At 37.9% G+C, this 15,579-nt stretch overlaps 1 protein-coding gene across 2 annotated transcripts in view; it reads left to right on the top strand.

Moving 5' to 3' along the window:
- Positions 1–15,579, top strand: part of usp43a (ubiquitin specific peptidase 43a) — a 123,288-nt gene that overhangs the window by 87,251 nt on the left and 20,458 nt on the right. For both annotated transcript variants that reach the window (XM_008414668.2, XM_008414659.2), the window contains 2 exons: positions 6,883–7,132; positions 12,009–12,167. In XM_008414668.2, the coding sequence (XP_008412890.1) occupies positions 6,883–7,132; positions 12,009–12,167 (409 nt within the window). The remainder of the gene's footprint in view (positions 1–6,882; positions 7,133–12,008; positions 12,168–15,579) is intronic.

The following is a 15,579-nucleotide window of genomic DNA, read 5'->3' as shown; positions in this document are numbered from 1 at the left end:
GCTCCTTTAAGGATGTGCTAGAATGCATGCAGAGAGCAAGACACTAGCCCTTTCTGCCACCAAGAACAGAAGAAGCATTGCATCTAAGGGGCGTCTTCTGTCACGTTGATTTCCTCTGCACATATTTTCTTCTTCTGCCACTTGTTAAATGTTGGCATATTTTATCTGTAGCATCATCTACCTGTAACTATAGAACTGTAGGAAATGCAAGTACCTCTAGGAAGAATAGAAATGCTAAGGGATGTTCTTCAAGACTCCTCACAAATCAGCTGGTACATCAAAGTATAACTGCTGCTTGAGAGATGGCAAGAGTGTCAGAGTGAAACCCTGTGTGTTTTAGGTTAGGTTTAGCATAAGGGTCAGTTTTAGGTTGTAGAAATGAACAATACATGAATGTGAGACGAAGCAAAGTCCTTGTAAGGACAGGAAGACATTATGTGTGTGAGGGGGAGAGGTTGGAGTGGGAGCAGGAGAGGAGGGGGGTGAGAATGTGCACATGTTAAGTCACATCTTCAAACACTACAATTAGGCTGAGAGCCAAGAAGCAGCTTTGCCTTTCTTAAAGAAAACATCTTCCTGCTGTCTTTTAAATAGACGGTGACTGCCAGCTATAAATGATCTTCAATGATACTCGTGTTATGCTGGGATGATTGCCTGGAGTTGGAAGCTTGATGTTTGAGTTTATGAAGTGATTATGTTTTAAAGATCAGTGGTTTGGTTCTTGTAATTAGTTTAATCCTTCAGCATCTTCAAATGTCTGACTTTTTAATCCTTACTTGCACTACTTCATAACTCTCTGTGGCTGTACAAGTGGACAGAGCATAATCGTGCGTTCAATTCAGTTAAAAATATATGTTTTATTAATCGAAAGGGAAACTACTTTTATTTTCAGGATTAATCTAATGTTTGTAGAGAGCAGAGGCTTCAGTGGAAACTACTGTGATTCTTAAAGCTTGTCCAGTTTTTGAGAAATTCTTTCATGAATACAACCAATAAATCTCCTTTTGGAAAAGCGGAGCATGAAACGTTCTTGCTACTCAGAGCTGCTTTTTAGATAAAGGGGGATTTTTTCAATCTGTTTTCTCTCAATGGTGGGTTTCAGAAACATTACTTTTGATAAGAAGGGCTGTTTTGATTTGGTTTTGAAAGGCATATAGCAATACCTTAAAATTATTTAAATTAATACCCAGTTCAAAATGACCAGCATCAATCTGCACAGCTGTTTGCAGCTACATATAAGACTACAGATGCAATGTTTACTGAATGAAAATGATGATCCAATGTGCTTCATCCCAATGTGTTCTGTTGACGTTCTTCTGTATTTAGATTATTCAAAAGATTGTCAGTCAGCAAGCTAGATTTTTTTTTGTTGCCTTGATTATTTGTGGGGGGGGGTTGGCTTGAGAAATATCCAGGCATTTTATATCTTTTGAAGCTCTAAAATATATCAGTAATTACATCAGTATGTCTCTCAGACTGATAATTGCCCGATACATTTGGACAGCCAGATACGGTGCAGCAGATAAAAGACAGAAACACACTCAAGTGAGAGAGCCGGTGGACGGCTTGCCAGAGATGAAAGATTGGCCAGGAGGCACGACATGCATTACAAACATAGATATATGAATGTTGGTATTTTTTGCTTTGTGCACAATTGTTAGGCAAGTAGTTTAACCATTTCATGAGCTGAACGGTGTTGAGCTGCTCATAAGCAGGAAATTTCCACTTAAAGAAAGCGGCTGTCTGAACAGAGTCTGTTGTTGCTTCTCCACAGAAAGTTGATCTTCATCAGATCAAGAAACTGACTGAATCCATGACTGGAAGGCTTATCGCTGTTATTGAAAACAAGGATGGCTTTATCTGTCACTATTTTTTTAAATGTCAAATGTTTATTGAAAAATGTTGAGTATCAGTTCTTACTTGAACAGATAAACATACAAAAACTGAGATGGGAAAATGTTTTTCATTTAGTTGCTGTGACGATCTGTGTTTTTGTGTATTTGTTTCTTGGTTTTTTCTGTCCTTGTTTCCCTGTAAGTCTCTGTGATGTCCTGTACTCCCTGTTGATTGATCCCAGCTCTGCTTACTTTTCCTGATTACCCTCACTGTGTATTTAAACCCACCTGTTGTTCTTGTATCTTGCCGGGTCCTCGTCTACTGTCGCATGTCTATGCTCTCCAGTAGAACTGTAAAGTCCTGGTTTGCTTAGCTCTCTTTGCAGTCTTTTTTGTCAGTTGCTACCGGCATTTAGCTGTGTGCTATACTCACTGCTGTGCTGCCTGTTTGAGCTTTCATCATTAAATTGATCATTTTTACTACAATCTGGGTTCAGCCGGCGTCTCTCCTGACCACCTCGAACCCACTCCATGACAGTTGCGTGATTATTCTGTGCAATAATAGTTGCCAAATAATTGTGCAGACATGTTATTCTAAGATAGTCAAAATCTCACTTTTACTTTCTTCATGTTGAAGGTTTATTAACATTTTTGGACTAACCGAGAGCATAGTTGGTGAGTAATAAAAGAAAATAAATATTCAAAAGTAAGATTTTGCTAATAATTGTGCAAACACTGTAAAGTATCTCATTTCCCTCCTCTCTCAATTTTCCCATTTTTCATAATATTTATGGGCAGCTGAACAACACTGCAGAGAAGTTTATTTCTAACAATACGCTTATTGATTGTTTTGAATTATCCGTTTAAAAGAGACCAGCTTACCTCATTTACAGGAAACCAATTTACTGGAAAATAATTTCAATATCACAAATGGTTGAATTTAGGAGTTTTTGAGTTTTTGCAAGCGAGTCGGTAATTAACTTTTCTCTTCTGAACAATAAATTGATGTTTGAAAACCAGATTGATCTGAAGTCTGTTGTTCAAGAGTGATACTTGAATGCACCCCGCAAGGCCCAGCCATCTGTACAGCTGCAGAAAGCTTCACAGGAATCAAATCAAACAGTAGACAAAACCCACATTATCTTCAAGTTTAAAAATGAAACATTTCCCCCCGTGCAGTTTTCTCGGTTGACAAGTTCTCTACAAATGTAATTATTTTGCTATTCAGACTGAAAAATATTTGCAGTGACAAATGATCACTCTCAACATTTCAGCCTTTAGAGTAAAGCAGGAAAATTTAAAACCAACAAAACTGAACGAGCCATTAGTGGTGACAACAGACGACATTAAGGTTGTAGATTGATTTGAACGATTGTGACGATGTAAAATAGAAACAAGGTTTCGTACATTAAAAAGGTACATTAAAGCTTAAATGACTATTTACAAATTCAGATCTGAACACATTGCAGCAATTCACAAGCGGTTCTTAAGAAAAAACAACACAATTATATTAGTTGGTGTCATTGTGTTGTAATTTGTTTTAAACTTATGTATGTGGTTTAATTTGTTTTACTCGTGTAACCAGCTTGTTGTGAGTTGCAGATTTTCTTTTTCAGATCCTTCACGCAAATGAGATCTGGACCTCAGTGGGGTTCTACCTGGTTAAATTAAAGGAAATAAATGAACAAATAAAATAGGAAATGAGTGCAGGAATTACCAAAATGGAGAAACGTGAGGAAGTTACAGTAAGTTTGTATGTTAGAAATTCACAACATTTACATCATTTGACAACTAAGCAAGACTTTGTTCTTTGCACTGCAAAATAAATTTTTTTTTAGAGGAGTCCACTGCTCTGATTATTTCAGAATAAAACCTGCTCTTTGCTCCTGAAGCTCTGCACCTAATGACTTCTGAACCTCCGATCTAGAGGTAACCGGGTCACAGATAAAGAGACTGGCTCTGCTTTTTATTCCTTTGAGGCCAACATCCTGTAGTGATGGAAATGATGTTTGGACAATTACCTTGACCGCTCTCTGCATGTACTTCTGAGCAGCCATCACGACCCGCAGTGATTCATTTGGTTGGGAAGGATCCGAATGATGCAACCATAGAAGCTTCTTGGAATATTTTAGTTTGCTAAAAATGTTCCCAGTTTCTTGCTGAGCTTTGCTGACCTGAAATGTGATGACATGCAACCATCCGAGATCTTTGCCTCTGTCCTCCGCACCACCTCAGGTTTTCTTCCCCATGTGCAGCATCATTTTCCTAGTTTTATTACCGACAGACAGATTGTTATTAAATGCATCCTGACACCATGTCTGCCTCTCTCCTGTGTGCTGTATTCTGTCTAATCACCAACACAGATCAGGCTGTTCTGGTTGTCTACATTATTTGGGTTAATAATGGTGTGTCTGTGTGCCTGCACTGAGTGAAGAGTGACTATGGATCTGATTTCTAATCTCTAGTTCTTGTAAATCCTTTGATTGTTTTTGGTTATCTTTAAAAACTATATTTAATAGCGCTTAAAAAAATCCTGCCATTCAGCCAGTGAAAGCTTGTTACTTATATTGGAGTTACTCTAACATAACTTCTTCTAGTGGGGAAAAAGTATTTGATACACAGTCGATTTTTCAAGTTTTCCAACTGAGAGATTAGAGAGGTCTGTCATTTTCACAGTAAATACACCTCAGCTGTGGAATCCAGAAAATCATAACTTATTCTTCAGCTTTTGGATGCCAGATTCAAAGTGTCAGCAATATTTTAAACAAGCTAATACTAGTGTGTTTTCCAACTTAAAAAAATACGTGTGCAATGTGATTGAGCTTAAAACGGCCAGTTTCCCTCAAGGTTCTCCGTCTCGGTCTGGCCAATCAGACTATGCTACCCTGCCTCCAGAAACAGCCAGCGATCCTCAGTGTGGAGCCGGGATCAATCTGGGGGAACATGGTAGACACTGTGCATGTGTTACCTCTGGAAATGAACAGCCGGGGCTTCACAACACGCCCGCTCATGTACCACATGGTGTTTGCAGAACATTGGAGCTTCAGGTTTGACAGAAATGAACCATGTCTGGCTTTGTCTGGACTTTTTCTTTTTCAATCCCTGTCCCCAGGCAGCAGTCTGGCTGGTGATGGAAACGTCTGCTGCCTTGAATTAGACCTGCACGACTTGTGAAAACATGTTACTGCAAAACCAGAGAGGATTATTCATGTTTTTATTCAATCTTTTTTCGATTATTGTAAGGGACTTTTCATGGGCTTGAATGCGAAGGATCTTATCCGTCCCCAGTCTGCTCAGAAGGCTGCTGCAAGGCTTCGATTGGGACAGGAACACACTTGTGAAGAAAGTATAAATGAAGTTCACTTGCATACTGAACATCCAGTCAGTTCAGACTGAAACAGCAATGTCATGTTTTAATCAGAATCAACTTTATTGGCCAATATTCTGTTCACACACCTGGAATCTGACCTCAGTTTCAGGCAGTCACATGGAACAAGACATTAAGATTAAATAGATCATCTTCAGGGGAAAGAAAATAAGGGATAAAAGAAGCAGTACCTACTTGTATGTGTATGTACAGCCATTTTATATGAAGAAAAGAAAAAAAAAGGCAGGCTGTGATAGTGAAAATATGCTTATTGTATTTCAAAGTAGAGCAGCTGACAACTCAGGCTGTAAGGTTTCATTATTTTCATCGGAGACGACCTGGGGGAAGAATCTGTCCCTGCGGAAGCTCGTTTTTGCAAACAAGGCTCTTTCTGCGACCTGAACATATGATAAGGGAAAACTGCTGATAGCTCAGAAAACGGGGCAACACCTCCCGCATTTTTTTGATACTGTCCGACCTCTCATTATGTTGGCGTTTCTATAGACTTCAGCAACATTTTCAGTGTGAACAGGCTGTCAACAAACCACTCAGTCAGGCTGAGGTGGCTTCTTAAAGGGGTTTTCCTATAGGTTCAAAAGTAAGAGTAGGTGCATTTTAAATTTTTATGTTTATAATTCATTCTTCCATTAACTTTTTTGTATCTATATGATATTAAATATATGTGCATCTCAACAAATTTGAGGATTATTAGTTTGTTTCCACATTTCTTTTCATTAAGTGAAACACATTGCAGAATAATTACTCATTATTTTCTTCTTGCAGCGAATTAAACCTTATTTAATATTAGAATGTTACATTAAATTACAGATTGAGAGGCTTAATGAAAAAGATGTCTTTTTAAAAAGGTGTTTTTATTTTGTCAAACCTCATTAGAAATCTGAATTACAGAGATGTAATGAATTGATGTGTTATTACAATTACACAAAATTACAAACTTTAGCCTCCTTAATGTTTGTTTCTGAAATTGGTTATGAATCTCTCCAAAGACTAAATGGAAGTGAAGGTGAAATTAAATTATATGCTTTGATTTAGAGTTTTAAAAGAACTCTTTTAACAACTTTATGACACATTTTATTATATCTTATGTCTGTATTGCAGGCTTATTTTGTTTTCAAAAGTCTGGGTGAAGTGTAAGTACTAGCTTGTTAACTTATCTGTATCTGCACTCATACTGTGTCTGGAAAAAAACTACCATCAGGACACCCCAAGTTTTAACAACTAAAGAGTATGAATAAAAAAAATAGATAAAAATCTAAGACAGGATCAGAAATGAGAATTTTAGGATGTGCAAATGGAAAAGTTAAGCGAAATAGGTCACATTTTAGATACATAAGTCCTTCCCCTTTCTGTTTGGTCATTTCTGTGAATCATTGAAATGTATTTTAGGATATATGAGGAATTGTGATATGCTAAAAGTTTTAAGGACAGGAAAAGTATAATTTTATAGGTCTAAAGAGGGTTTCTAGTGGAATTTCTTTTTATGGCCTCCTCTTTTCCATTCTTAATGACTGCATGTTGGGGTTTGAATTTTGTTTAATTCAGTTTCATGCATTCCTCGTTTTTAAATCAAGCAAAAACTTCTTGTTGCCACTTTATGAACTTTTAAAATGATTGTTTGGTCTAACAATCTTTCACAATGTCCTTGAAATGTTCAAACAGGTTGGTGAACGGAGGAACAAGCTGTCTACCCTGGTTCGGTTCCCCCTGACTGCGCTGAACATGGCCCCTCATGTAGCGAAGAGTAGTCAAAGTATGAAGAATCTGCATTCGGGCTCTTCTTCCTCTTCCCGGAAACAGACTTCAGGTCAAACTCATCCTCCTGCTGACTCACTCCTCCCACAAGATTACCTGTACGACCTCTATGCTGTGTGCAACCATCATGGAGGAATGCATGGAGGACACTATACAGGTATGGAGCTTTTCTTCTTTCAGTTTTTTAAGTGCTAACTTAAAAACTCTAGTTGATTCAACTCTTGGAGGTGTGATCAAATTAATAAAAAATTAACACAACTTACTGCTGAAAGTTTATCTTTCACAAACTCACATTTAGGTTCAAAATCTAAAACTGGCTAAATCTATTTGACTTAGAGTAGAAGCCAGAGTAGACACAACTAAATGTGGCTCCAATGTTTTACAGTGTAGCCATCTCACTTCTTCTCCTGTTCATCCAAGAGATACAAAAAAAATAAAAAATTGGTTAGTTCAGATCATTTCAAAACCAATTTTTGGCCCAGAATTACCTTACCGACATCCGCCCTTTAAAAACCAAACAAAACCTGCCCTGTTTTAGTTAAAAGACAAGATGCTGCCCTGTTCTTGATCCAGTCACAGAATATTTGAGTTCAGCTGCAACTCATCACACACACATAATTACCTTTGATTTCCACTGAGAGCAAATACCTGATTAGTCAGATCAAGTGTTCCTGGTAATTTGATTGACCTCAGTTAATCTACAGAAAGTAGGCAACATCCATGACAACTAATAATAGAAATATAACGAGAGAACATTAAAATAAATATTCACCTTTTTCATGAGGCTTGAAAGATAAACTTAGAAATATATACATTTAACCTTGAAATATATGTATTTTTCTCTTGGCTTAAGGTCAGTTAAATATTCTCTTGCAGACCTTGAAGTGCTTGGCTATAATTTCTCTGATTTCAAGACATTAACTCTAAATGTAATTTATGAGAAATTAGTCAGAAGCTATTAATAGCTGCTCTGGAACTTTACTGCTGGAAAACATAAGATTGCATTTTGCCGTCACGATGAAAGCTGCTTTACACAAACAATGTGCTCAGTATGTACATGCAGTTTATTATTAAACAGACTGTGATTGCACCTCCGCTCTGTGCAAGAGTTAGAGATGTGAAAAGTTTCCCTTAAACAACAGATTTATTTTATATATGAGCACAGAGACCAAGTAAGTGGGAAGCAGCATAGGCTGGGCCTGAAAAAGCACATAGGTGAACAATATATCAACATTTTTCTTTATTTTATTAGTATGACATAACACCGTGGAAGTTAGCATTTAACTAACTTCAACTTGTTTTTTAATCAAATTTCAAGCTTCATTTTTTTATTAAATGGAATATAAACAAATTCAAAATGTTCACAAGTCCCAATTCTGAACAGTTTAGACAAGTTAGACATTTTAATCCATTAAAATTAGTTTGGTAGGTGATGCTGGTAGGATCTGATTTATTTATGGAGAATCTTACTATCACAGTTCGCTGATCATTCATTCGGGTGACCTCAAACTGGAAGGAGAAAGGTTTTTCTCCTTCAATTCGACTTCGCTTTGAACATGCTGAGCCCTTAAGTGCAAAGGGTCTAGAGGTTAATATTATGGAATGCAGTTTCCCAAGCAAAGGAAGTTATGGTATTTTCCAAACCACTGGGTGTTTCCGGAGTTGGAGAATCATCAATCAATCAATCAATCAATCAATCAATCAATCAATCAATCAATCAATCAATCAATCAATCAAATTTTATTTGTATAGCACATTTCAGCAGCAAGGCATTTCAAAGTGCTTTACATAATTAAAATAAAATCAGAGAAAGAGAGAGAGTTAGAAAAGATTAAAAAAGATAAAAACATTATTAAAAGTAAAGATAAAAACATTAAAAACATCGATCCACATGAGGACTTGCCCTTATGGGGTTTCCTCGAACAGAGTTTTAGCAGAGCGACATCATACAAGGATTCTTAAACCTCAGAGTTTTAGCAACTTACAAGGATTCTCAAACCTAAGACATTAAAACCCGCAATTTAGCCATAAGCAACTCTAAACAGGTGGGTTTTAATTTGAGATTTAAAGGCACACAGTGTTTCAGCTGTTTTACAGTTTTCTGGAAGTTTGTTCCAAATTTGTGGTGCATAGAAACTGAATGCTGCTTCTCCTCGTCTGGTTCTTGTTCTGGGGATGCAGAGCAGACCAGAACCAGAAGATCTGAGGGGTCTAGACGGTTGGTACAGCAATAACAGATCTTTAAGATATTGTGGTGCCAAACCGTTCAGTGATTTATAAACTAACATCAGTATTTTGAAGTCTATTCTCTGAGCTACAGGGAGCCAGTGTAGGGACTTTAAAACTGGTGTTATGTGCTCTATCTTCCTGGTTTTAGTGAGAACACGAGCAGCAGCGTTCTGGATCAGCTGCAGCTGTTTGATTGATTTGTTAGTCAAACCTGTGAAGACACTATTGCAATAATCAATGCGGCTAAAGATAAACGCATGGATGAGTTTCTTTAGATCGTGCTGAGACATAAGTCCTCTAATCCTGGAGATGTTCTTCAGGTGATAGAAGGCCGACTTTGTGACTGTCTTAATGTGGCTCTGAAGGTTCAGGTCAGAGTTCATCACTACTCCCAGGTTTCGGGCCTGATCGCTGGTTTTCAGTTGTAATAACTGACGCTGTGCATTGATTCTGGTTCGCTCCTCTGTAGGTCCAAAGATAATAACTTMAGTTTTGTTTCTGTTCAGCTGGAGAAAGTTTTGGCACATCCACACCTTTATCTGTTCTAAGCATCTATTCAGTGAATGGATGGGTTCAGAGTCATCTGGTGACATCGTGATGTAGAGCTGTGTATCATCCGCATAATTGTGGTAGCTAATCCTATGTCCTGTTATAACCTGAGCCAGTGGGAGCATATAAATATTGAAAAGAAGGGGTCCTAGGATTGAACCTTGGGGTACATGTCAAAAAGTTCCCCAGCTCTCCACAGAGCTGCCTGGGACACAATTTTAAGATGTGTGGCAAACGCCATCTTGCCCAGCAGCTTGTTTTGATTTAGGCTCCCTATCTGTAATTTCTCCTGGCTGGTTGTGTTGCAGAATCCCTTCAAAGGGAGGATGATGGAGTCAAGATTTCAGAGTAAATCAGTAGGACCAAAAGTGGTTTGAAGTGTCTCATTAAGTTGCTGAGTGGCGAGTGATGCATGGGGGTCTTACAGGTAAAATGATGGTAAAAGAAGGCAGCAGTGAAGGATAATGAAGCTAAAATTATAGAAAAGCATGATCATTTGCATGTTGTGCCTTTTAGCTACTCCACTGGTTTTGCTCTCGGATGCTGTTATCTCTCTCACCCCAGTTCAGACTCCACTAATGGTATTTCCTTGCAGTTTCTCCTCCAACTTTTCCTAAATTTGTCCCTAGTCAACTTTGTTTTTTCCTTAATGATCTTTCCCTAAAACGCAGATATAAATGTACAAGAACAATAAAACATCTGAATATAAATTTTATAAAACAATATTTTGAATTGAATTTTGAGTCAAATGGTAAAAACGGTGTGTGGAAGGATAAAACCTGTTGCTAGAGAAGTATGATGGGGTTGGATTTCTTTCACAACCATCTGTGAAAAACATGCTTTTTTGAAGGTCATTTATGTTCGTATGATTAAATGTTTCGCTGCCGAGTTTAATGGGAACATGAAATGAAAATTATGTACATATGCAGGAACCAATCAGTATCAGTCTCATCACCGCAGCACCGCTCCACTGATGTACCACATGCTCTGAACATGCATTCAGAATAATGTGTTGTTTTTTTCTTCAAACAAGCGATAAGCAGAATTGGCACTGGTAAGAATTAACATTGCCGTTTCTCTAATGTCTTGTATAACGACCTACTTATCCAGCAAATTTGTTTACACTTACTTCATTCACTCCTGTTTCAAGAAACAACATCATTATCGTCCTCAGACGTTTTCCGTTAATTTTCAGTCATACAGCAGAGAGTGAGCATGCCGCAAATGCCACCGCTGCTCAGGGTGACTCAGCGCTCTTGTTTGCTTACATTAAACATGTTTTGATCAAATTCATCAAACTAAATGATTGCAAAGTTTCCAAATGTAAAGGTACCACACAATTTACCTGCTAAAACACCTGCAAAATCCTAATTTAAGTTAGCGTCATGACAAAAAGAATTACTACAAATGGCAACAAAACAATTCAAGTCAAGTCAAATCAGCTTAAACAAGCTGCTGACAAAAGTGTTGCTCCTGGTCTGTCTGAAAAGAAAAACTCTCAGTGGTATCCAGGCTCTGCTTCTCCTCACTTGTTGCTTTTTAGCAGAAACCCATTTTGCTGCTGTAGGCACAGCTGAGCTCTCGTTCTCCAGATACACCAGCCGTTGGCAGCGACCTTTGGCTACTTCTGTTATGCTTTTATTGAAAGATATGCATCGTGATGAAACCAAGGCTTTAAGTTCTTCTGCATCTACTTTAGCTCGGCCATAAAGGTTTACCGTTATTCATTTTCAGGACCTTCAACTCAACTAAAGCAATTCAAAGTCTCTCTATAGCCTCATGAGAATGTTTCCTCATGGTTTTTACTTTGTTGCTTTAAGAGCTGACTTGTAAAATGTTGTTTTGACTAGATTATTGTTGAACTTGCCTGATGGGAAGGGACAATAGCACTGAATCTTCAACATCTTGTTTTCCCTAGCTACATGTTAAGGTTAAGGCTGCCGGTAATTATGAGACGTTGTATGTGTCTCAGCCCTTTCTGTTTCTACAGCTTGAGTTGCATCATCATGAGAATAACAGATTCTTCCTGCTAATGCAGAGCGTGTAAAAAGATTGAAACAGAAGAAGGATTTAATAGAGTAAATAACTCCGGTTTTTATGCTACTAGTTGTTGACATGAATGGCAGAGTGAAGCCTGTGAAAATCATTTTCTTTCTATGTCTGGAGGCTACAACGAATTAAAAAAGGATCCATTTAGGGTTTTAAAGTTTCAATTTAACGAGGCCTTTATAAATGCATGTTACGTTCTGATCCAGCTTACTGTAGGAACTCTGTGGACGGCCAGTGGTACAGCTACGATGACAGCAGCGTGGATCTGGTGCCAGAGGACGAAGTGTGTACCAAGGGAGCTTACATCCTTTTCTACCAGAGACGCAACGTTATTCCTCCGTGGTCGGCCAGCAGCTCTGTTCGAGGTATGTTTTCCGGCAATGTTAATATCCTCTAAGAATGACAAACTCAGAAATTCCCTCTGCTGCTATAAAAGTGCTTCATATGTCAAAACTAACTTAAAAGAAATGTGACGCTTTGAAGTTGGGCCTCTGTCTCTAAGAAGTTCTCACTCGTCACAACAAAGCTCTGACATTATGCCGTTTACAACAGCTCATAGGAGCGAGGAAAAAAAGCTTTTAAGATTTACGTCAACAGGAGCAAGAAAATATTCACTAAAAATTGTAACATGAGTGAACATTTGTTGCTTTGCCAACCAGAACTTCATCAGTTCTTAGGCACGAAACTTTCCAAGTTCAAGTGAGCAGGTAATTTGTTCCGAAGCATGTCTCCTCTACCAGAGAAATCTGTCTGAGCAGATGATGCTTCACAGAACTGAATTTGAACACTTGAAGCAGCTCTGCAGGTCTGATATTTGAATGTAACCACAAACAGGCGGTTGCACAAATCTGATAACTACTTAAATACTGATTTCAGAGAATAAATCAGTATTTATTATCTGAAATCAGATAATAAATACTGATTTATTATCAGTATTTAAAAGTCTCCCAGACACACAGTCTGGGAGACTGTCTGGGAGACACACAGTCTTTGTATGTGTTTTTGTAGAATCTAGCTGTGGTGATGCCTTTCAAAGCTTTTAAAGCTCACTTATAGAAATACTCTACAGATTTGGTTGTTGACTGATTATAATCTAATCAAATGTTATTCAAATATTTTTTTTTCTTTCTAAATTGACACGATATGAAACAAAATGAAAGGAAATGGTGATGCAGATTTTAGCACACAGAGCAGTGGCTGTTCTCTTGTATTTTTGAAATGCAGGAAGGCCTTGGTCACATGGCAGCGGGACCGCTGTGCTGTCCAAAGATCTGCCTGCTCAAAATATGGCAAGGGATCAACTGGCCATTTTCAATCTCTTGCTGATAAAATTGCACATCCATTTGTAAGAAACAATGCCTAGAATCAATCTTCATTTGCATTCACAATATGTTTAGAAAGACACAACTGCTAATCACGGGTTGGCTTCAAAAAGAGCTCAGTATGCTTGTCACGATCTTCACAGATGATCGTATGTTTCCCCACAGCAAATAGTTCAGTCACGATTCCCTTCAGTAGATGAATCTATTCTGTGAATCCTGTTTCTGAGAAAAAGCTCTGAACGGTTCTGTCTTGGCAAATATAGTAAGAAACATTTCACTGCCACAGAGAAATGAATCTAACTCCTGTAACTGGGAACTACTGTTTGCTTCGATAGTATGACCTTCTTCTTCTTTATACCTACAATTGACAACAATATTGAGGGCTCCCAAAATCTTTTACAACCTTTGAAGGTTTTTATATTTAGTCACGTTGGCATTACAAACCTTAATGTAATTTATTAAAACCTTTTCAAATAAGCCAGTAAAACAAATTTCATAGCTCCTTTTCTAATTATTCGTAAATAACTTACTTTTATTTTAATGAAAACTTGAATGGTTGGGGTTGCTATGTATTTAGCCGTCCCCATTTGTAGATCCACTTTTTGTTACAAGTCCAAGAGCTTGTGGTGTTTGTCCACCAGCTCCAGAGATGGAGTATTTTTACACTTTTTTTGTTTGTGTTTGCAAGATACTTTGAGCTTGAGCAGCCTGGATGCAGGGGGATCTGAAAGGATCTCAGTTAAAACTACGCCTGGGGTTTTAACTGAGTCACTCTAACAATAATTACGCCTGAATTTGAGCCAGTCGGTTGTAGTTCTGGCTTACAATGCTGTCCTGCTAAAAGCTGAACCTCCACTGCACTCTTGAGTCATTTGCAGCCTCCATCATGTTTGCCTTCCAGGATTGCCTTGTGTTTAGTTTCATACATCAGTCAATTTTCTCTGTGCCTCCTGTGAGGCACTGTCTTCAAACAAACACTGTCTTCAGGATTCAGTGTTTGTTTTTTACCACAGAAAAAAAAACTGTCACCATGTTTTGTGTGTTTTTCTCAATGTCTTGAGGCAAACTGAAAACATTACTTTATGTATAGGCAGATGGACTACAAACCTCTTGGTAGGTTTCCAGTCTTCACATATTATTACTTCATTTCTTTTTTAGACAGATCTCTCTTGTTGCAGACCTTGGCCCTACTGTTTCATAACTGTGACCTGTCTGCTGCGTTCCTTGCTCTTCAAGATGCCGTTTGTTTGCTAATGCTGTCTAACAAGTCTCTGGGGTCTCCACAAAACAGCTGGATATAAACCGAGAAAATAAATCACACACAGATGGAAGCTCTGCAGTCGTTAGAAAAAAAAGCAGAGAAATTGCTGCATGTGAACGCTCCCCTTGAAGTCAAAATAAAATAATGTCTGACTGTACAAAGCTGAGACACGCAGTCTAAACCACCTGCAGCTGTAATTTCACAGAAAACAATTTTACAAAAATATTGATTCATGGAGGTTGAAAAGAAGTGCACAATATGTTTCAAATTTTATTTATTTAAGGTTTTTGTGTTGAGGACGGGGGATTGTGAATGTATTTAGAGTTTGTCAATATTACAACACTGAATAAGCAAACTACAACAAAACGGCTCCAGTAATGATGGCGGAGTAGATTTTTTACTCTGTACAACATCAAGAGAACAGAAAAAAACAACAATGTCCCTCTTTTTTCGTGAAAAAAGGGGATATTCTGATTTTTTCTTAGCCGTGGCAGTTAGTTTAGGAAGGTGACAAAATGTAACTGAATATTTTCATGCAAGGTTGAACAGATAGGTTCTCTGGCAAACTTTCATGTTTTCCTCCTTGCACACATTTAATGAAACTTAAACTTGTGCCGTCTCTTCCTGATCGTAGAAGTATAATAGCATTTAATATTAATGCTAGCAATAGCCTGCTGTAGGTTCTGTGATGACATTTTAGGGGTTGTAGAGGCTCCTTTCGTTCAGCTCCTGGCGTTTTGCTTTGAAGATGAGTTTTCTGCAGTGGGAATATCTGGGCACGTTTTCTGTTGTTTTTAATATTTACCACTTTGGGGCTGTTTTCCATACCATCAAATGGTATGGAAAACAGTTATTTTGAGACCATTTTAAGTTCTCTACCAAACTCATGATCTCACCGAATCTTATTTGAGCCAATCAGAGCTCTTTGGATCCCTCAGACGACTTTACTCTCACCTCAACAGCAGACCAAGCTAATTATTTGAGATTTAAGCAGAGCAAGACTCCTATAATGTCTTCATCACGAGCGCTCGATTTGTAAGTTGAGCCATTATTTTGAAAATAAATGTGATGGTGTTATATTTTCCTTACCAGACATTTTACATTATTTTAGACTTTACCAAATAATAATAATAATAATAATAATACATTTTATTTCAAAGGCGCCTTTCTGGCACTCAAGGACACCGTACAATA

The sequence above is a fragment of the Poecilia reticulata genome, linkage group LG1, assembly GCF_000633615.1.
Source record: "Poecilia reticulata strain Guanapo linkage group LG1, Guppy_female_1.0+MT, whole genome shotgun sequence".
Taxonomy (NCBI): domain Eukaryota; kingdom Metazoa; phylum Chordata; class Actinopteri; order Cyprinodontiformes; family Poeciliidae; genus Poecilia; species Poecilia reticulata.
This window is presented reverse-complemented; position numbering and strand designations above follow the sequence as displayed.